The 21777-nt window shown below is 40.5% G+C and overlaps 1 protein-coding gene across 4 annotated transcripts in view; it reads left to right on the plus strand.

Moving 5' to 3' along the window:
• EFL1 (elongation factor like GTPase 1) overlaps positions 1 to 21777 on the plus strand; it is a 410413-nt gene that overhangs the window by 301831 nt on the left and 86805 nt on the right. For all 4 annotated transcript variants that reach the window (XM_073653133.1, XM_073653136.1, XM_073653134.1 and 1 more), the window contains one exon: positions 13880 to 14027. In XM_073653133.1, coding sequence (XP_073509234.1) covers positions 13880 to 14027 — 148 coding nt within the window. The remainder of the gene's footprint in view (positions 1 to 13879; positions 14028 to 21777) is intronic.

The raw sequence follows: 21777 nt of genomic DNA on the forward strand, positions 1-21777 counted from the left end.
ACTCTGCCATGCACTTTTTTCGGGAGTGTACGCCCACAGGAGGCGGACACTCAGATGCAGCAGCCTACGTCTGTGTGTCCGCCTCCTGTGGGCGTACACTCCCGAAAAAAGTGCACAGCAGAACTCACGTTCGCTCTGCCGTCACCATTGCAGTCTATGGCCCCCGTCAGAGCATCCTTCCAGACCCTGTTTTGCGGGGAATTTGGGACGTATGCCCCGACAGGGACACAGAACGCAATGTGAAAGCACCCTATAATGAGCACGCTTTTTATCCCACCCAGTGCTCACTATTTAAAAAATAAAGAATTTGAGAATTGCTATTTTTTTGTCACCTTACCTCTCAAAAGATGGAATAAAAAGCAATCAGGAGGTCACATGCACCACAAAATTATACTTCTAAAAAACTATAAAGTGTCCTGCACAAACTAAAGCCCCATACAGCTGCCTCAGCAGAAATATAAAAAGGTTATTTCTCCCAGAATATGGCAGCAGAGAAATATATTTTTTACAAAGTATTTTTAATGTGTGAAAACGCAAGTAAAACTCTAAATATTTTGTATCTCGTCAATCGTACTGACCCACAGAATACTGTTAATATATATTTTCTACCATACAGCCAACGTAAAAAAAAAACAATGAACCCTAACTTAGAAACAATTTACATTTTAACTTTTTGCCATCTTTTTCACAATACTTTCTTGGAGACACTATTGGGATCACTAGACCTGTTGATAAATATTTTTAGCTGTGTAGTTTCCAAAAATGGAGTCACTTCTGGAATGTTTCCTCTATACTTACACTTCATGGGCTCTGAAAATGAAATATGGCCACAGGAAACAATTCTAGCAAAATTAGTCTTGCTGTGTGACCAAACAGTAGTGTACAGCCTCATATAAGGCATTGTCGTACAGGGGAGAAATTGAGTAATATAATATGGGATACATTTTTTATTATTACCTCTTGTAGGTAAAGCTACATATTGTAACAAACATAATTTTTCATTTTTACAGGTCAATCAATGGTAAAAAAAAAAAATCAGTGAAACACCATGAGAAAATGTTCACTAAACCCCATATGAATTTCTTGAGGTGTATAGGTTCCATCTTGGAGTCACTTCCTCTGCACTAATATCTCAGGGGCTCTGCACATGCGATTTGGCGAGCAGATTGCAATACAGCAACAATTTACTCTTCAAAAATAAAATAGCGTTATGAGCCGTTTTTTTCTGGCTCTGAAGAATGTGAGTCAAATTTTGTTGTTTTTTTTTCTCAAATTACTCGGTTTCAAAAATTTTGAGGTTAGAACGAAAAAAAAAAATAATTTTTCATTTATTCAGTCCACTTTGCATTAGAGCATGAAAAGCACCTGAAGGGTTAACAAACTTACTAAACTATTAGTAATACTATTACGCTGTAAGGTATGCATTTTTTGTATAAATGTTGTAATTTGTGGAGAGTTTAACCTATCAGCCCCTCAAAGGTACTTGATAATGGAATCGACCCCTAAAAAATATTTTTCTGCTTATTTCTTGAAAGTTTGAAAAATTGCTGCAAAATTTCTAAGACTTCTATTGTCACCCAAAAAATGGATGTATAAAAAACTATGCCAACTTAAAGGAAATTTGTCAGGAAGATCAACCATCCTAAGCCATTTATATGAGCATAGGATATAGATCATAGGAAGCTGAATACAATGATATCTTGATATCTGAGGTCTTATTGCAGAGAAATTCACATTTTTCTTAATATGTGAATGAGCTGTTAAATTACCGTATATGGGCCAAACACCGATCTCCCTAAGAATCTGCCTCAAGAGATTATTTTACATGAAAGGGGGCATTACCAGTGTGAGACATGTAATGACTGACAGACTGCTGTCCTGAGCTACATGTCTCACACTGGTAACACCCCTTTTTATTTCAAAAAAGCTCTGGAGACAGATTCAAAGGGAGATCTATGTGCGGCCCATAGATCTTAACAGCTCATTTGTATATAGGAAAAACATGGATTTCCTTGGAATAAGTCATCGGATCACACCTATCAAGATATCATTGTATTCAACTTTCTATCACTTACAAGTCCATATAGATAGGTCTTAGGAGGGCTGATCCTACTGACATTCACTTTAAAGTAGACATATGGGAAATGTTAATCATTAACTTTTTTTTGTGTGGTTTAACTTTTAAGGACACACATTAAAATTTTGAGAAGGGCAACTTTTTAAAATTGTTATAAAAATAAAATAAGTTTTTGTTTAAAGGGAACATGACTGTAATGCAGGTTATATCTCTGCCTTCTTTTTTCTAATCTTTGCTTCCATTCCAAAGTAATCCCTTATCTATTTGTTACGCAAATGATGTGCCAGTGCAGGAGGCTTGGCACAGCTCTGTGTCCTCTTTCCATTTTTGCCCATGCACTGCCATCCGCAGCTCCCTGACTGACAGGTCACTCTTGTGTGGGTGATCTGCCTCCCCAGCCCGAAAACTCTCACATTCCCCATGGCAAGAATTAAACAGACATCAAACAAGACACTTCAGGAAAAACACCACCAACAACTTGTTGAAGTCTTGATAAAATCACAGTATTTACTGCTAGAGATTATCACTAGGAGACTAGTAAACCTGCATCCATATAGCCCCCTCCATATTCATGAGCTCTGTATAACCCCTCTCCCACTACGGAGTGGAAGCTTTCTGCCTATGCACAGTGTACACAGAAAGCTGCCAATCAGTAGTGTGGGCAGGGTTATATAGTGCTCAGCGTTTGAGCACTGCTAGATCTGCAGCAGATAAAACTGGGATTGTATCAAAATGACGGTAAGTAGCCCAGTAAGTGATACATTGCTGGAATCAGGGTCTATGCCCCTACATCATGCTTGGTTGAATGGAGGATAAGCGTTTGAAGATCACCACTCTGCTGCAGAAAGTGAGAGGTTCTATACTCCCTGTCTGGAGTTTGTATTTGAAGAAGGGCTTGGTTCGAGTCAGAAACACGTAATAAAACTGCTTTCTTCTACCTTGGAGTGTGGAACTTCTCATGTCTTGCAGCGGTGATCTCCGAGCGCCTATCCTCTGTTCCATTATCTATTGTGTGCAGAAGAAGGGACTTTCCTAGATGCTGGTGGACTGCAGCGGCTGACACTAACACAGGCTTTTATTGCATTTGTGACAATCACAACTCCATCAGGTGAGCCCTATCTCATCCCCCACCACTACATGTCATACAATATCACCCTATGGGCGCTTGTCTTCATTTTTCTTTCCTGCATCATACTTCTATCAGATGAGGTGGCAAAAAACTGGTGTCACCGGGTTCCCTTTAAGATTCCATATTTTGTCATTTCTCCTGAGTGTGTGTGACTAAATTGCCATATGTCACCATTCTCTTTGTTAATATTGTTTGTTGCTACATAGCCTGACACTACGACCATGGATTGGGCTATGTTAGATGATAGGGAATGGTTATTGGCACTTATTCATGAATATTTAAGATTAGAAGGAACATAAAAAAAAAATTCCACCCAAAATCTCAATATATTTGTGAATAATGTGTGTACATAATATATCACTATGGCAATCAGTTTTTTTCCCTTTAAATATAGTTTGTTTTATTGTGTCAGCCAGATTTTTTTTCTCAAAAGTGAATGCCATTGAAGTGCAGCCATTTTAGTTGTCACTTTTGAATGATGGCAAAGTGGTCACTTTATTTTGATAGCCCATTTTATTATCAATGAAGGCTGAGAACGGAGCAGGTAAAGCATTCATTCATTGCATATTCTAGATGTGTTTTGTTGAAAGTGCCATTGTTCCAGACAAAGAGGAATGGGTTTTCCTGGCCAGATTTCCTGGTCACAAAGCCCATAATATGTACAAATTATCAATAATTCAAAATAACACAGAAATCATTGCCCAGCCAAGGTTGTACTTTGCTCTGCAAGCAAGGCAGTGAGGTTGAAGTCACTTTTAGAAAGGCGGCTAGGTTGACATCATCCAAAGGTGCCTGTCACAATGACATCCAAGAAGAAAAGTCATGGCCACCAGCAGAAGGAAGCAGAGGAGGTGGAGCTGTAACCTCTCGCTGCTGGACCCAGCATCAGCGTGGCCCATTTATTCAGAGGTTTAGTGGGGGTTCTGGTAGTTCGGCCTTTACCTGTCAGACAGTGATGGCACATCCTTGCAATATGCTTTTTTCAGTAAAAAAAAAACAAACCTTTAGCTAGCAAGTAGAAATGAGTGAATTGATTTGCAGAACCCTGGTCTAGTGGCCAGGTCAGTATTCTGTGGCCACTTGATGGGAGTCCTGTGAACTGCCTCCTACCTACCTGACTGCATCCTTGGCTCTTCTTTTAATTAGCTGGCGCAGCATCATCATTGTGGCAGGATGCACACATGACATCACCCCAGGCCATTTTATGATAAGACTGCCGCAGGTAGGAGGCAATTCTCAGGGCCACGGAATTCTGACTCAAATATTGGAACAGGAGGCTCCGAATTTACGCGCTCATTTCTGCCGGAGAGTACTGACAATGATTCTCCTCTTATTAGTCCTGCTCAAAACTACGAGAGCAGTTGGATGCAAGAACCGGGTAACATGGCTGACTGCATATGACTCTGTAACAGCATTGCTAGCAAATTCCCAGAAATAGTGGCCCTTTCTAGGAGCAGATGTCACACCTATTTGTTATGCTAGCTCATACAACTTTGGTGGAACACTACAACCTGTGGCTTTGGCATATATAGGAACTTGCTCATTGAAAGGGAATCTGTCAGCAGGTTTTTGCAACCTCATCTGATAGCAGCATAATGTAGGCAATGGGAAGCTGAATGCAAAGATGTATCACTGAGTTTACTGGGTGCAGCCGTTCTCATACAATCAGAGCTTTTAGATTTAGAATCAAGCAGAGCTGAGAAAGCTAACCCTGCCCACACCACAGCTAACCCCGCCCACACCACAGCTAACCCCGCCCACACCAGGTTCTCAGTGTACAAAGTCCATAGTCTGTGAGGTGCTTATCACAGGAGGGGGCGTTTCTGGACTAGTGTAGTCCAGCAATGTTAATCTCCTGGTGATAAATCCGTCACAGTTAGTGAACAGCAGCACTTTGACTAGTGACATATCCCTGAATTCTATGTTTCTGCCTCTATCTCCTGCTGTCTTCAGATTACATAGCAAAAACCTGCTGACAGATTCCCTTTACATGGTAGCTGATACGAAATAGCATTATATTTTCCAGTTTCCCATCTGAAATCCAAATAACTTCTGAATGTGCAGGTTTTCATATTTGAGGCGATTTGCATAATTTTGTTTGGGCCTGCTACTGAGCACATTCTCTGTCTTTTGTGTCGGGTTCTGAGGGTTAAATGATATAAATATAGACTATAGTGCAGACATCTGGACTTTCTGTACCTGCAGGCAGTGTGATATGTGATGAGCTGTGATTTCTTCAGAGGGATGAAAATGCTGGTAAGTGTGTGGACGCTTTTATCAGGCAGCTATATGAACTGGCAGAAAACTCATTTTGGCCTTTAAAGGCAGAGACACGGAAGTTATAAACTGGTGATTGGGATCACAGGCACCGAGTTATCCGAAAAGCTCCAGATGCAGAACGGTTTTAACCCTGAGCGCAGGAATGCCAGTAGCTTTACTGAGAAGATATGATCAAAGGAACCAAGGCAAAGTGGTGTTGGAAGCCATGTAGATAAGAAGGGATCATCTGCCGTGATTGCTGTATAGTTTTTGACTCTGGATGTGACCTGAGGTTCGTTGCCAAATTGATAACTGAAGTTATAAAATTGTTAGGTTACCTAATCTCAGAATTTATGGGGCGAGCCAAGAGTCATTCCCTTCATAATTACAAACCCTATAGCCACTGAACTTCAGATGTTATGAGATCACAATCTAAGCCAGGTTTTCAACAATTTTTCTTTTTCATCCTCTTATTTTAATAGTAGCATCCTAATACAAGCCTTCCTAAGAAGATAGTGGCCGCCTTCTGTACAGTAGACAGAAGTTCCTCTCTAGTAGTATTGTATTCTGTACATTTAAAGGGAACCTGTCATCTGATTTATGCTGCCCAAACCATGGGCAACATGAACCAGAGCCTGGCTGTTTGATTATTCTCTGAAATGCTTTGGCGTTTATTGTTCGAAGATCTGAGAGATCAGACTAGTCCAGTCTAGTCCACTGCTCCTGATAGAGACTTGTCAATCCCCTGCATTTACGCTGGAAGAAGGAGGCTGAGGACGTTGCCGACCTAGTCTCGTCTTTGGTCCTTGGTCTGATCCTCTAACTATATTTTCTCTGAAACTGCAGGGCTGTGGAGTCGGTAAGCCAAACCTCCGACTCCTCAATTTCCCTGACTCCAACTCCCCTCATACATGGCTCACGTGTAAGTGATAAATTTACTGTAGTAAAATGGTCACACCAGGCTTTTCATCACCATTATGATACAAAAATCAAGCTATTTTCTTGCCTTCATCCTGTGTTCCTGTTCACTCTAGCAGTTCTGAGATGAGTGCAGACCTTCCTTCCCAATGCATTTTTCCTCTGATCTATAGAGAAGAAGCTTTACTACTGAGCGTGTACATAAAGTGCAGCACAGAGTCATCTCAACTAAAAGCTTAAATCCTTAGATCCGAAATAGAACAGACATTTATAGGACATTTCATGACTTTCCCAAATTCTTATGAAAAAATATTCAGCACATCCTGCATTGAACTACTGTACCAATTTATTATATATTTTAGGAGTCTGTCCATTTTATTCCAACTCCACCAAAATGTACTCTGACTCCACAGCACTGCCAGTCTGCAATCTTGAAGTCAGGATTTGATTCATGCTTCCCACGGTTTGGACAGCATGAATCAGTTGACCGTCTCCCTTTAATATTGTTTAAAGTTTATGTTGGAATATTTTGGTGATTATATAAAAGTTTTCATTATGATCTCATTAAAGGGAATGTGTCTTCAGAAAATGTCCTATTGTTTTAATCATGTTTTGTTACACATGTATTTTTTTCCAAAATGTTGGCAATGGGTTTTTGTTATCATGATCTTTAGTTAAAAAAAAAAATTACTAAATGAATAATCTAGCAATTTTTACACTGGCCACTAGGCTATATTAAACTCCTACTTTCTGTCTTTTTGGGAAGAGTTTTCAACAGTACAGATCATCAGAGGCAGGGTTATGATGACTGATAACACCTCTATCTATAGCTGATAGCACAGGATCCACCAATCATATTAGGTGATGTCACAGCTGACCCTGCTCCCCCTTCCTTCACAATGACCTTTGCACACCCTCATTAGATGCTCAAATACAAAAGATGGGTTCAGAGTTTGTTTACCACTGCTAATCTACAAGTGAATTTCTTGAAACAACAAAGTCAGTCTAAAAAGTCCCACTGACCAGAGTGAAAATTGCAAGATTTCTATTTTTAATAGATTGTGATATGAAAAAAAAAAGTTGACAAAAATAATTACAAAATATGTTTAACATAAAACCCTGATGTCAACATTTCTCATGACTCATTTCCTTTTAATGGACACCTTAGCACTGATTTTTTTTCCTTTTGATTTTTAAATGCTAAAAGCAATGATCTCCAATAAAAAAGGTTGCAGTAGAGTCTGTGTAAGTCCTTTACATAGCTGGCTTTGTCAAACTTTTGATATAGGCACGGCTGCCATTCCCTTAGGCCCAGAGTTATCTATCTGCATGGCCTGTTTTCTCTAACTCTCCCTCCTCTCAGAATAAGCACAGTGTGCACTGTGTGCAGAATTATTAGGCAAGTTGTATTTTAGAGGATTATTTTTATAATTGATCAACAACTATGTTCTCAGTCAACCCAAAAGACTCATAAATATTCAAGCTTAATATTTTTGGAAGTTGGAGTGGGTTTTTTTTTTAGATTTGGCTATTTTAGGAGGATATCTGTTTGTGCAGGTAACTATTACTGTGCAGAATTATTAGGCAACTTAATAAAAAACAAATATAATCCCATCTCAGTTGTTTATTTTCACCAGGTAAACCAATATCAGTGCACAAAATTTAGAAATAAACATTTCTGACATGCAAAAACAAAAAAAATAGTGATCAATATAGCCACCTTTCTTTATGATGACACTCAACAGCCTCCATCCATAGATTCTGTCAGTTGCTTGATCTGTTTTCGATCAACATTGCGTGCAGCAGTCACCACAGCCTCCCAGACACTGTTCCAAGAGGTGTACTGTTTTCCCTCCCTGTAGATCTCACATTTTATGATGGACCACAGGTTCTCTATGGGGTTCAGATCAGGTGAACAAGGGGGCCATGTCATTATTTTTTCTTCTTTTAGACCTCTACTGGCCAGCCACGCTGTGGAGTAGTTGGGTGCATGTGATGGAGCATTGTCCTGCATGAAAATCATGTTTTTCTTGAACGATACCGACTTCTTCCTGTACCACTGTTTGAAGAAGTTGTCTTCCAGAAACTGGAAGTAGGTCTGGGAGTTGAGCTTCACTCCATCCTCAACCCGAAATGTCCCACAAGTTCATCTTTGATGATACCGGCCCATACCAGTACCCCACCTCCACCTTGCTGGAGTCTGAGTCAGAGTGGAGCTCTCTGCCCTTTACTGATCCAGCCTCTGGCCCATCCATCTGGCCCATGAAGAGTCACTCTCATTTCATCAGTCCATAAAACCTTTGAAAAATCAGTCTTAAGCTATTTTTTGACCCATTCTTGACGTTTTATCTTATGTTTCTTGTTCAAAGGTGGTCGTTTTTCAGCCTTCCTTACCTTGGCCATGTCCCTGAGTATCGCACACCTTGTGCTTTTTGATACTCCAGTAACGTTGCAACTCTGAAATATGGCAAAACTGGTGGTGAATGGCATCTTGGCAGCTTCACGCTTGATTTTCCTCAATTCATGGGCAGTTATTTTGCGCCTTTTTTGGCCAACACGCTTCTTGCGACCCTGTTGGCTATTTGCCATGAAACACTTGATTGTTCAGTGATTACGCTTCAAAAGTTTGGAAATGTCAAGACTGCTGCATCCCTCTGCAAGACATCTCACAATATTGGACTTTTCAGAGCCCATCAAGTCTCTCTTCTGACCCATTTTGCCAAAGGAAAGGAAGTTGCCTAATAATTAAGCACACCTTATATAGGGTGTTGATGTCATTGGTCAACACCCCTCCTCATTACAGAGATGCACATCACCAGATTTACTTAATTGGTAGTTGGCTCTCAAGCCTATGCAGCTTGGAGTAGGACAACATGTATAAAAAGTATCATGTGATCAAAATACGCATTTGCCTAATAATTCTGCACACAGTGTAAAGTCAGTGGGAGATACCTACAGGAAGGTGAGGAGTTTGTACACAGCAGAGCAGAATGTATGCCAGTGTGGAGATCAGTCAGGGGCTACATCTTTTTCGTTGAAAAGTGAAAGCAGTACAGGAATGAAGCTGTGCTGATTCATTAGAGCTAATGACACATAGACCTTACATCCAGCCTGTATTACTGGAGGGAACATGAGCATATGAGAAAAGCCTGGAACTAGGAGAAGGTTGAATAAGTGCATATCGGGGGATGTGAAAGTGTATATAAAAAAAATGAAGATTGCAGTCTGAAACAGTTAGACTTTTTTTTAATTTAATTCAAGACAACCACTAATATGTGAAATAGTCACACTACTTGATAAAGGTGTCCATGGTCTTCAAAAATAAGTATTTACTACATTAGATAGGCTTGATATTAAGTGGAGTGGGCATATTTTAAGTATTAAAAGCACAGGCAAATAAAATTTCTGCTTTAATAGTATTCATTCCTGAATATTGCTTACAGCCGATCACATCTGGTCAGAAATCAATCTGTCTGCCATTCTAAAGGCCGCGCTTGCACACACGTGCAGTCATCCATTTTGTGCGTGGGCTTAATGCTGACCATCCATCTCGTCCCAGCAGTGCGTTCTCCTCAGTGTTTTTATCGTAGGGTCTGCAGTTTCCTTAAGTGGCTCTTTTAATCCACTCTGACTTCAGTTCCCCTTCACAAAACAAAGCCTTTGGCTTCTGTGGTGAATATATAAACCGGGGCTACTTAATACCTGCTAAGTACTATTCACCGCAGTCACGTCCGCGCCAGCTTGATCCACTTTCAATTGCTTGTTGGCTTTCTCTGTGCTATTTATTTATAACGGTTTTTATGTGAGACATTATGTACACACATTAGAGTAAATTAAAAACGGAAGTATCCGTGCTTCAGAACAGAATATCAGCAGTTATAAACCAGACCGAAACCGTCCCGATCTGGGCAGCTCTGCTGCCTGCTATTTCTGGCCATGAATGTAATGAGGTTTTGTGATGGAGCTCTACACCGCAGAGGTATACACTGCTCCTAGACAAATCACAAGTCATTTCAGGGAGTTTCAACATTTATGAAATGATTTCTTAAAGGGCTTGTCTCAGCATAGATCTTCAGGAACACACCGCTCCTCTTTCTCCTGACTACCTGCTTGCCAGGAGGCCAAGCACTCTTGACTTGACAGCTTGGACCAGTGACATGAATGCATGCTTAGCCTTATGCACTCCCTGATGGGATCCAGCGTTGTATCCAGGTTCAGAGCGGTGCTTACAAACTCTATATAAAAGAGCTTGTAAGTGTTGCTCTCCTTGTCTTGGCGACCAGCCACTGCGGATAGACAGTATAGGTGGTTGGTAGCCTAAGGAACAAGCAGTGAATAAATTAAAAATCACTATTAAGAACAGTAACTTTGCAATTTAGCCATTTCTGATATTGAGAAAACCCATTTTAAATACACTTTGTGAGATCTTTGTTCTTCAGAGATTCTCATAGATTGTAAGCTTGCAAGCAGAGCCCTCACTCCTTTTGATATCTGAGTTATGCTTATTCTGTAACGTCTTTATTGTCTGTGCAAATCCCCCTAAAATTGTAAAACGCTGTGGAATATGTTGGCGCAATAAAAATAAGTATATTCTTATTATTATTATTATTATTATTATTATTATTCAGAGATAGTCTTAGGACCTGCTGGATGCAGGAAGACTAAACCTGAGCATACACATAGGATAAACATTGGCTGAGATACAGGTGCATCTCACTAAATTAGAATATCATCAAAAAGTTAATTTATTTCAGTTCCTCAATACAAAAAGTGAAACTCATATATGATATAGAGTCATTACAGAGTGATCTATTTCAAGTGTTTATTTCTGTTAATGTTGATGATTATGGATTACAGCCAATGAAAACACAAAAGTCACATTATCTCAGTAAATTAGAATACTTTATAACAACAGCTTGAAAAATGTTTTTAAAATCCAAAATGTTGGCCTACTGAAATGTATGTTCAGTAAATGCCCTCAATACTTGGTCAGGATTCCTTTTGCATCAATTACTGCATCAATGCGGCGTAGCATGGAGGCGATCAGCCTGTGGCCCTGCTGAGGTGTTATGGAAGCCCAGGTTGCTTTGATAGCAGCCTTCAGCTCGTCTGCATTGTTGGGTCTGTTGTCTCTCATCTTCCTCTTGACAATACCCCATAGATTTTCTATGGGGTTAAGGTCAGGCGAGTTTTCTGGCCAATCAAGCACAGTGATACTGTTGTTTTTAAACCAGGTATTGGTACTTTTGGCAGTGTGGACAGGGGCCAAGTCCTGCCGGAGAATGACATTTCCATCTCCAAAGAGCTTGTCGGCAGAGGGAAGCATGAAGTGCTCTAAAATTTCCTGGTAGATGGCTGCGCTGACTTTGGTCTTGATAAAACACAGTGGACCTACACTAGCAGATGACATGGCTCCCCAATCCATCACTGGTTGTGGAAACTTCACACTAGACCTCAAGCAGCTTGGATTGTGGCCTCTCCACTCTTCCTCCAGACTCTGGGACCTTGATTTCCAAATGAAAATTGGAACTCTGGGACCTTGTGGAGTGTGTCAATGACTGCCTTCTGCACATCTGTCAAGTCAGCAGTCTTCCCCATGATTGTGGAGCCTACTGAAACAGACTAAGGAACCTTTTTTAACGCTTAGGAAGCCTTTGCAGGTGTTTTTGTTAATTATTTTAATTTACTGAGATAATGGCTTTTGTGTCTTCATTGGCTGTAAGCCATAATCATTAACAGAAATAAACACTTGAAATAGATCACTCTATTTGTAATGACTCTATATAATATGAGTTTCACTTTTTGTATTGAAGAACTGAAATAAATTAACTTTTTGATGATATTCTAATTTAGTGAGTTGCACCTGTATCTTCTGATCAGCTGTTAAAAGTTACAAATAAAAAATGGTTGTTGATTGTCTGCCAAATATTTGATCTGTGATGTTGGGTTTTTTTCATTTTCATTTGGCCGTTGTCGGCTGAAACTACACTTCTGTGGCATGATCAGCTGATTGTGGTCAACACTTGCCACTTTACTCGTTAACTTTTTACACTTTTTCATTAAAATATGTCTCTAATCTGCTAGTTTGGTCTAGTTTGGTCTTATGAAGCATGTGACATATGATTGATTGATTGGCCACATTTTCCGGTATGGCTAGTTTTAGTTTATCTGCCTACACTCATTTCTCTGTAAGGCTTTTCTAGACAGCAATTCTCTTACATATCCACCTCCAGCCCCAACCTTCTGATCCCTTCTTCCCTCTCTGCCATATCCATCTTCTAATATACATACCTCTTAATTACGTGAGCGGGATGGAGCACATGCCTAAATCAACCAGTCAGAGTTTTACTTTTTTCTTTCTTTGTGATTGGTTGACTTTTGCTTTTGACTAGTTTTCATAAAACACCTCTAAATGGAACAGAAAAACAAAGTGCAAATGAAAATGTGAACATAGCCTTAGCTGTTAGGATGCTTTAATGCTTTTTTATTGTCTGTCTAAAATAGATATCAGGAGGCTTTCCCAATGTGTACCGCTAATGTAAGCCTCTGTATACAATGGCATCTGTCACCCACATATTCACCCCCCCAAAAAATATGCCGTGCCATATACATTTTTTAACCTTGATGTCACTTTTTTATTCTACTATTCCATACAGCAGAATAAAGATATCTGGAGTGCAGATACTGTATGTCAAAGGGCTGAAGGACACTTGTCCAGTCAGGGAGGCTGTGGATACATTTTAAAGGGAATCTGCTGGCAGGTTAATCTGAAGACATCTGGAGATAGAGGCTGAAACAGATTTCAGGGATGTGTCACTTGTCAAAGAGTGTGCTGTTGTTTACTAACTGTGAAGGATTTATCACTAAGATTAACATTGCTGGTCTACACTAGTCCGGCAACACCCCCTCCTGTGATGATCACCTCACTGTCTATGGACTTTGTACATGGTGAGACTGGTGTGGGTGGGGTTAGCTATGGTGTGGGTGGGGTTAGCTTTCTCAGCTCTGCTTCATTCTAAATCGAAAAGCTCTTGTTGTGTCAGAACAGCTGCACCCAGTAATCTAAGTAACACATCATTGGATTCAGCTTCTCTTTGCCTGCATTATGCTGCTCTCAGATGAGGTAGCAAAAACCTGCTGACAGATTCCCTTTAAGTATGAGCTGGAAGCTTATGTGGCGCATACAACAAACACTGCACAAACCACCATATGATGCCACTCTGAGGTCATGTGTCTGGAAGCATGGTTGCGGTTACTAAGCTGCAGGATGTAGATAGTAGCTGTATGTATGAATGAAGAAAATAATATGAAATACAAAATGAATGCCAAAAGAGTAAAGAAAAATATTTGCAAACGAACTTCCCTGTTTATGTAGATTAAGGCTGGGGCAATATTGTTGGAGGTGGAACTGCCCTGAAAACGTTCCAACTTTTCTGATGCATTTTGGACTCTGATTACAAATCCCAAGTTTCATGCACATATAATTCTTTTTGCAGGTGAAATGCCACAACTGGTGAAAGGAATGAAGCTCTTAAATCAGGCGGATCCCTGCGTTGAAGTGTTGATTCAGGAGACGGGAGAACACGTCCTTATTACAGCAGGAGAAGTTCACTTGCAGCGCTGTTTGGATGACTTAAGAGAAAGGTTGAGAAAACAATATATATTTTCCCGTGCACACATAGTAGGCGGCCTTGCCGTAGACACTGATTTATGTATTTTGACTTTGCTAGACGTTCTCATCCAGAAATCTCTGGCCCTCCTCTGGACCCCAAGTACATATATTGATGGCTATATAATGATCTGCTGCTGGCGAGGGATTGCCTCCTCTCTGGCCTTGCATCCATCCTGAGCACTGTTTGGCAGACTACCTCTCATTACTTGTCACTGAGCGCGATCGCTTCATTTATGGCTATATGCTCAGTGTGCAATGGCTTTTCCAATTAAAAAGCAATGTATCTGTAATGAAAGTGTATATTTATTGATAGGCATAACTAATGCTACATGGGCTTGCAGATGGCAATTCCTTTAATCTGTCAAATGAAAGCAGACAAGGGCATGCGTGGGATAATGTCACTTTTTTTTTTTTTTTTTAAATGTTTAATTATTTCCAGGATGATAGCGAGTGCTGCAGAAATAGAATTTAAAGCGTTTGAAGTTCATTACAAGCTTGGATATCTGGTACAACCAGCAGTGGAACCACAGTAACTTGTGTCATATTGTATATGACACATATGATCTAATGAAGAGCCGCCTCAAAATGTGTTGTATGTGTGAGACTGATTCTTTTATTAACATCATTAAACAATAGTAGGAATCTGATACTTAGGTTCCACAGTGGGTGCTGCCCCAGATCTCTAGCTTTTCTTTCAATAAAATACACGAGTTGGAAAAATGCTTTAAGCCCCCAAATACATTAGACTAGTGTCGGCTGAATCGTCGGGGAAGATATTGATCAGTCATGTCCGATATTGATCAGTCATGTCCAATATTGAACTGAAAAATGCTTTGTTCTTCCGAAGATAAGCCACTGGCAGAGATGACTGTCTGCGGCTTTCTCATTGAGAACTAAGGCGCGCAAGGCCAAATGAGTGCTCCTGTGTATGGGAAAGACCGCAAGATGGCTGTCAGCCGAACGATCGGCTGAAGCGTCTATTGTGTTAGCTGGCTTTAAATTTCTCCAGGTTCTGACAGATGAAGTCTGCATACTAATCAGGGCTGTGGAGTCGGTAAGCCAAACCTCTAACTCCGACGCCACAGCACGGCCTCATTTATGATCCCATGCTGTCCTGTCTGTATACTCTTTTGCTTCCTCCTCCTGCCCAGGAGATGTGGTATGATCAGACCATGTTCCTGCACGGTCATACACAGCCATTACACAGTACACAGCAGGGGCACATGTATAAGATTATCTCAGCACAGGAACATTTTATTTAAACACATCCAATTGTGGAACTTATTATTACAAGATCTATTGATTAAAGTGAACTTTTGTTCGTGGGAAAACCCCGTTAAACTTCATGGGTGCCAAGAACGATGGGCAGGACCTGGGACATTTCATAACTTTCCCAAATTCTTATGAAAATATTTCCGGCACATCCTGCATTGTACTACTGAACCTGATTTGTTATATATTTTCGGAGGCCGTCCATGTTATACCAACTCCGACTCCACCAAAATGGACTCCAACTCCACAGCCTTGATACTAATACAAATTAACAGCCATCTGAAGAAACGTGATCACCTATATCATGATGATGCTGTCCTATGACACTCTTTCCCTTTTCATAGCTTATGGTAGTTCTCGATAGGATGGAGAGCCCTGTAAGTGTTGTTCCCACTGTGTAGCCTCCATGTAATAGTACAATTTGCTGCTGGGAAAATACATCTCCAGGTGCAGCCTCCTCCGGCCAGAATAGCTGATGGCCATTTGAGACATCCATTTATGGAGATGTGTATTTCAATAAAGATTACAACAATTTGTTCAATCAACTAAGATCAAAGGTTTGTTTCAAAGGTCTTTGGCCGTAGACCTGGTTCAGATGTACCTGCGTAAATAAAGGGAGAGGAAGATAGTTTTCTACAAAGTAAATAAAATATATATTATTGATCCTCAATGTCACAGTAAGATCTGAAAGCAGCTTTAGGGTGCATTCACACTGCAGTATTTTCGGTCAGTGTTAAAAAAAAAAAAAACTGCCAGCACAAGGACCAATGTTATTCAATCATTCTGTTGAGATGACCTTTTTTTTTTACATAGACCGAATGTCCATGTGAAAAAATTTCAGCATGTACTCGTTTCCTCTGTACTTCATATGAGACTTGACTATTCAAGTCTTATGTCTGCGCAAAGAAAATCAAATTCCATACAGATCATTCACATTACATCGGAGTTTTACAGATACATTGCAATTATTAGCATAGGAAACTGTATTTATTCTTGTAAATTTTATTCACTTCTGATGTATAAAAGCACATGCCATATGGCTGTAAATGGAAATACAGTTGACAGTGCAGATGAAAAATCATCCATTTTTTTTCTAGATGAAGATAGAACATTTTTTTATATACTCGTGTGAAATTCTAGTGAGAATGCTCCATATATGAGCCCCCCCAATCTCAGCTCCCTGGACTTCTTTGAGCTTAACTTTTCTATGTTATTTTTCAGTTTTTGATTGCATAACATGGGATTGAATAAATCTGAAGTATGTGAGCTTCAGTACATCTGGAGTGTAGGTATGCGAGCCCTGAAAACATCAGTGAATCAGTTGTAGGCAAATTTCCTAAAATATCATATTATAGAAAAATGTTAGGCAAAACAGGAAAACTGTATTAGGCAAACGGCTGGTTCATGACCTGCACAATCTTCATCCGCTGGATGCCCTGTTCAGTGGCTTTTGCTTTAATGAAGTTGTCCACTACTTGGACAACTCCTTCTCATAGCCCAAATAAAATAAAAAAGCTTATACTCGCCTCCCGTGCTGGGGCCGTTCTAGCGGTGTCGGCACACGTCCCGGGGCTCTTGTGCTGTTGTTATGACATGTGAACCCGGCGCCCAATCAGCGCTGGCGTCACTGTCCCTGACTTCGTACGAATTGAACACAAAGAGGAAGTCAGAGATCAGCTGCAGCCCGGACTTCCTCTTCATGTTCAGTTTGACAGAAAGCGGGGATAGTGATGCCAGCCCTGATGGGGCACCGGGCTCACGGGAGCCCCGGGACAGCGAGTGCCGACGCTGCTGGAACGACGCCGACACAGGAGGTGAGTATAAGCTTTTTTATTTTATTGGGGCCAAACATTTAGATCAAGAAGTGGTTGTCCTAGTAGTGTTAAGTGTTAACTTGCTGCATTTTGATTTCTTTCCTGGGTGTTCCTTTAAGAAATGCTACATCTGTAGTCTTAAACAGAGTCCAACAAAATGGAAATATGCATAAAATATTTCATTGATCAAGGTGATTTTAAACCCTCCATTGACTCCTAACAGTAAAATAAAACTCTAAAAAGTCATAAATATCACAGATGCACCATAATTCTGATTCTGACATTTGTCTGTAGAATTTATATAGATATTAGCACAATAAAATTGCTGAACAATACTAACTTGCCAAAGCAGAGCAGAGTTATCTTTTGTGTATTGTGACTGTATCACATGTAGGAAACCTATTCTGAGACTGAGTCCCTTGTGACAGAACAGCCGGCATTCAATTCCGTTATCCAAGTACCAGATCACCATATGTCTCCCTATCACTTGGGATAAGACACGATGGCTGCACAAAACCTTTCTCGTTTGTGTGGGCTGGAGATTGTATTGAGGCATCCTTGACTTTTGATTTTTTTTCCAATTCAGCTTTCTTTTCCCAGTGGTGGATTATTTAGAATTGTAGACGACTCACTCCCTATATAACTATTTATTAAAATTTTAATTGTTATGGACTTTTATTTTTACTTGTACTTTTTGTTGTGATACTAGTGAATTTAATTATACCAACACCTGTCCTTTTCATGGCGTAGCAGCTTAACCCCATTCATTTAGTTGGAGCAGATCTGTAAAACCAAACACAACCTGCGGACAAGATGGTTACTAAGGTTTTTTTTTTTCTAATAATTTTTCTTTCTATTAGGTGTTCCCACTTAAAGAGAATCTTTCGGCAGGTTTTTGCTACCTCATCTGAGAGCACCTTGATGGTAGGCAAAGAGGCCCTGAATCCAACGATGTATCACTTAGGTTACTGGGTGCAGCCATTCTCACACAATCAGAACTTTTAGATTTAGAATGAAGCAGAGCTGAGAAAGCTAGCCCCACCCACACCACAGCTCTCTATGTACAAAGTTCATAAACAGTGAGGTGCTTGTCACAGAAGGGGGCGTTGCCGGATTAATATAGTCCAGCAATGTTAATCTCTTAGAATAAATCCTTCACAGTTAGTAAACAACAGCAGCACTTTAACACTTGAAACATCCCTGAATTCTGTGTTTCAGCCGATATATCTTACTGTCTTCAGGTAACATAGCAAAAATCTGCATACAGATTCCCTTTTAAGACTATGATTTGCCTTCATCAACATTGGAAAATCTAGCTCTTTTGAAGGCAGTGCTCACACTTTGCAGTTTTGGTGTAGTTTCTGCATCTCTTCTGAAAGCTTTAAGGTGTATTCTGATGGAGCAGGGTTTGTTCATAGTTTTTTACGGGGGTTTTATTGGCCGTATATCCTGGTAATATGCCACCATTTTTTGTCGTGAAAGCCAATGAAGTCTTCTCTCCTGCAAGATATGGACTTTCATGAATGTGAAGACTGAAAAGTCTCCTAAGACTGCACCGCTTATAGATTTCCATGTTGTGCTGGAAATGAATGTTTTGGTGCCTGGGGAAATGATACAGATCTTTCCATAAGCATTTTCTTGATGTAGTTAAACAGATGTAAATGTGTGCCTGCATGTTCCCCCCCGGCTTCCAGATAGCTTTACTCTTCAGGAAGAGAAGACTAGTGTGCTCGGCCATACATCGATGATGTAATGGCTTCCTAAGACTTCCTTGGCAGTCACGTCTCAGGAATAATAACGCTCTCACGTCTAGTGGAGACATTTGGCTGCACTACACTATGACTTATCCTTACCACGTTCCCCACAAGTGTCCATTCTCTTTTGCAGCCTGGCTTCTATTCTTAGACATCATTTTGCGTCCTTTTAATGTTTTCTTCCTTCCCCATAGAAATCACACTAACTGTTCACCTGTTAAGTAACAGCTGCATTGTGCTTCCCGTCGCAGACGTTTCATTAGCTGTCTTTTATGTGAGCGTTCAGCCTCTATTCACATACCACAGTATACATTTATCCCAAAAAGATGTGAACTCTCTGTACTCAATGTCCCCATTGAATATTTACGTGTGATCAGATAAAGAACTTTCTACCAGTGGCTGCTTTTTATTGTTTCAAGTTGGTGACTTTGGGTGAAGGATGAATATTAAGCCACATTCACACCTGACGATTATACTGCATTATTGAAAAACTTCTTACACACTGCAATGAAAGTGTATTTAAATCACACTGGGGACATTTAGATCTGACTTTACCTGCAGATTTTTTAGGGTACCATTATGTAAAATATCCAAGGAGTGTGAATGTATTCATTCAAAATACTGGTTTAATACAGTATCAGTGCGGCAGTCAGGGCATTTTATACAGAATTTTAAAAGCTAAATATGATACTTAGTGAGTCACATTTTTTATCAAGACTATGTGTGGCTTAGTTGTGGTTTACCATACTTTGCTTTGTTACATACGACGTTCACGAGTAACTGTAATTGAGGGCAGAAAAACAAATGAGCAGAGCCAAGATATACAGCAGGTGAAATAAGTATTGAACACGTCACCCATTTTCTAAGTAAATCTAATATATAAAGCTGAATGTGTGTATGCATGTACGTATGTCCGGGATTGGCCTCTGCACCGTCGCAGCTACAGCCACAAAATTTTGCACAGTCACACGTCTGGACCCCGGGAGTGTCATAGGCTATGTTGTGAGGCGAAATTTTAACCCTGCGTGTTCCAATTCACCAAACAATTTTGCCCCTATCTACATAATGGGAAAAAAGTGAAAGGAAAAGTGTTGGAGGCAAATTGACAGCTGCCACATGTGAAAAAGGGAGAATTAAAGAATGAGCGCGATGGCGCCAAAGAGTATATACCGTACAGCTGCTAAGGTGGGGCCCCGACATGGGATACTCATACTCACCACACACGGGGATATGAACACACACACACAAAATGCGCCACACACTACCACGTGCTTGAACACATATACCACCCTCAGCACACACAAAACTCATCTCACAAAGATTTATCAGGCTGCCAATAGCAACCAATCACAGCTCAGCTTCTATTTTGCTACAGTTAATTAATCTGAGCTGTGATTGGTTAATATAGGCAACAAAGGACATTCTCAGTATAACAAAGCTTGTGTAAGGTAGTAAGATGTCAGTTAGGGTGTGTTGGTGGAAAGGCTGATATCAGTCACATTACTTCTATGTGAGAGGATATAGAAACTGCCAGTTACAGACTATTTTTACCACAATAATGCCTCATAAGAAAAGGAATTTCATGGCACGAATGTCAGCTGATGCGAAAAGAAAAGCTGCATTATGTGCCAATGAAAAATGTGAAGACCGAGAAACAAGGCTGACACACATGAGAACAGCAGCTGCTTCCTCAAGAGCCAATGAACTTTCTGAGCAGAAGGAAGCGAGGCTTACAGACATGAGAACAAGAGCTGATTCCTCAAGGGCGAATGAACTTTCTGAGGAGAGGGAGTGAGGCTTGCAGACATGAAATCAAGAGCTGCTTCCTCAAGAGCCAATGAACTTTCTGAGGAGAGGGAAGCGAGGCTTGCAGACATGAAATCAAGAGCTGCTTCCTCAAGGGCGAATGAACTTTCTGAGGAGGGGGAGTGAGGCTTGCAGACATGAAATCAAGAGCTGCTTCCTCAAGGGCGAATGAACTTTCCGAGGAGAGGGAGTGAGGCTTGCAGACATGAAATCAAGAGCTGCTTCCTCAAGGGCGAATGAACTTTCTGAGGGAGTGAGGCTTGCAGACATGAAATCAAGAGCTGCTTCCTCAAGAGCCAATGAACTATCTGAGGAGAGGGAACGAGGCTTGCAGACATGAAAACAAGAGCTGCTTCCTCAAGAGCCAATGAACTTTCTGAGGACAGGGAAGTGAGGCATGCAGACATGAAAACAAGAGCTGCTTCCTCAAGAGCCAATGAACTTTCTGAGGAGAGGGAAACGAAGCTTGCAGACATGAAAACAAGAGCTGCTTCCTCAAGGGCCAATGAACTTTCTGAGGAGAGGGAAGCGAGTCTTGCAGACAAGAGAACAAGAACTGCTTCCTCAAGAGCCAATGAACTTTCTATCTATTTGTTTTGTGGTTTTTGTGTGGAGAATAAAATTTTGTTAACACATTCTATTTTGCTAACCGCAGTTATTAACCTGGGCGAAGCCGGGTAGTACTGCTAGTATATTTATAAAGGTGCTATGGACATGAAATTCATACCAGATTACCCATGCAATCCTCACAGGCAAAGAAATCAATCCATAGATGTCTGTAACTTAAGTTATGTGTAATAATGAGAAATGACACAGGGAAAAAGTAACACAATTACTGAAATTTATTTAATACGTCATAGCAAAGCCTTTGTTGGTGATGACAGCTTCTAGACGCCTCCTGTATGGAGAAGCTAGTCGCATGCATTGCTCAGCTGTTATTTTTGTCCCTTACTTTTACACAAATACTCTTCAAATCGTGAAGGTTCTGTGGGCGCCTTCTCTAAACTCTGAGCTTTAGTTCCTTAAATAAATTTTCTATTAGATTCAGGTCAGGTGATTGGGTAGGCCATTCTAGC

This window comes from Phyllobates terribilis, unplaced genomic scaffold (genome assembly GCF_046119375.1).
Source record: "Phyllobates terribilis strain yellow unplaced genomic scaffold, ASM4611937v1 Scaffold_11__3_contigs__length_659146591, whole genome shotgun sequence".
NCBI lineage: Eukaryota > Metazoa > Chordata > Amphibia > Anura > Dendrobatidae > Phyllobates > Phyllobates terribilis.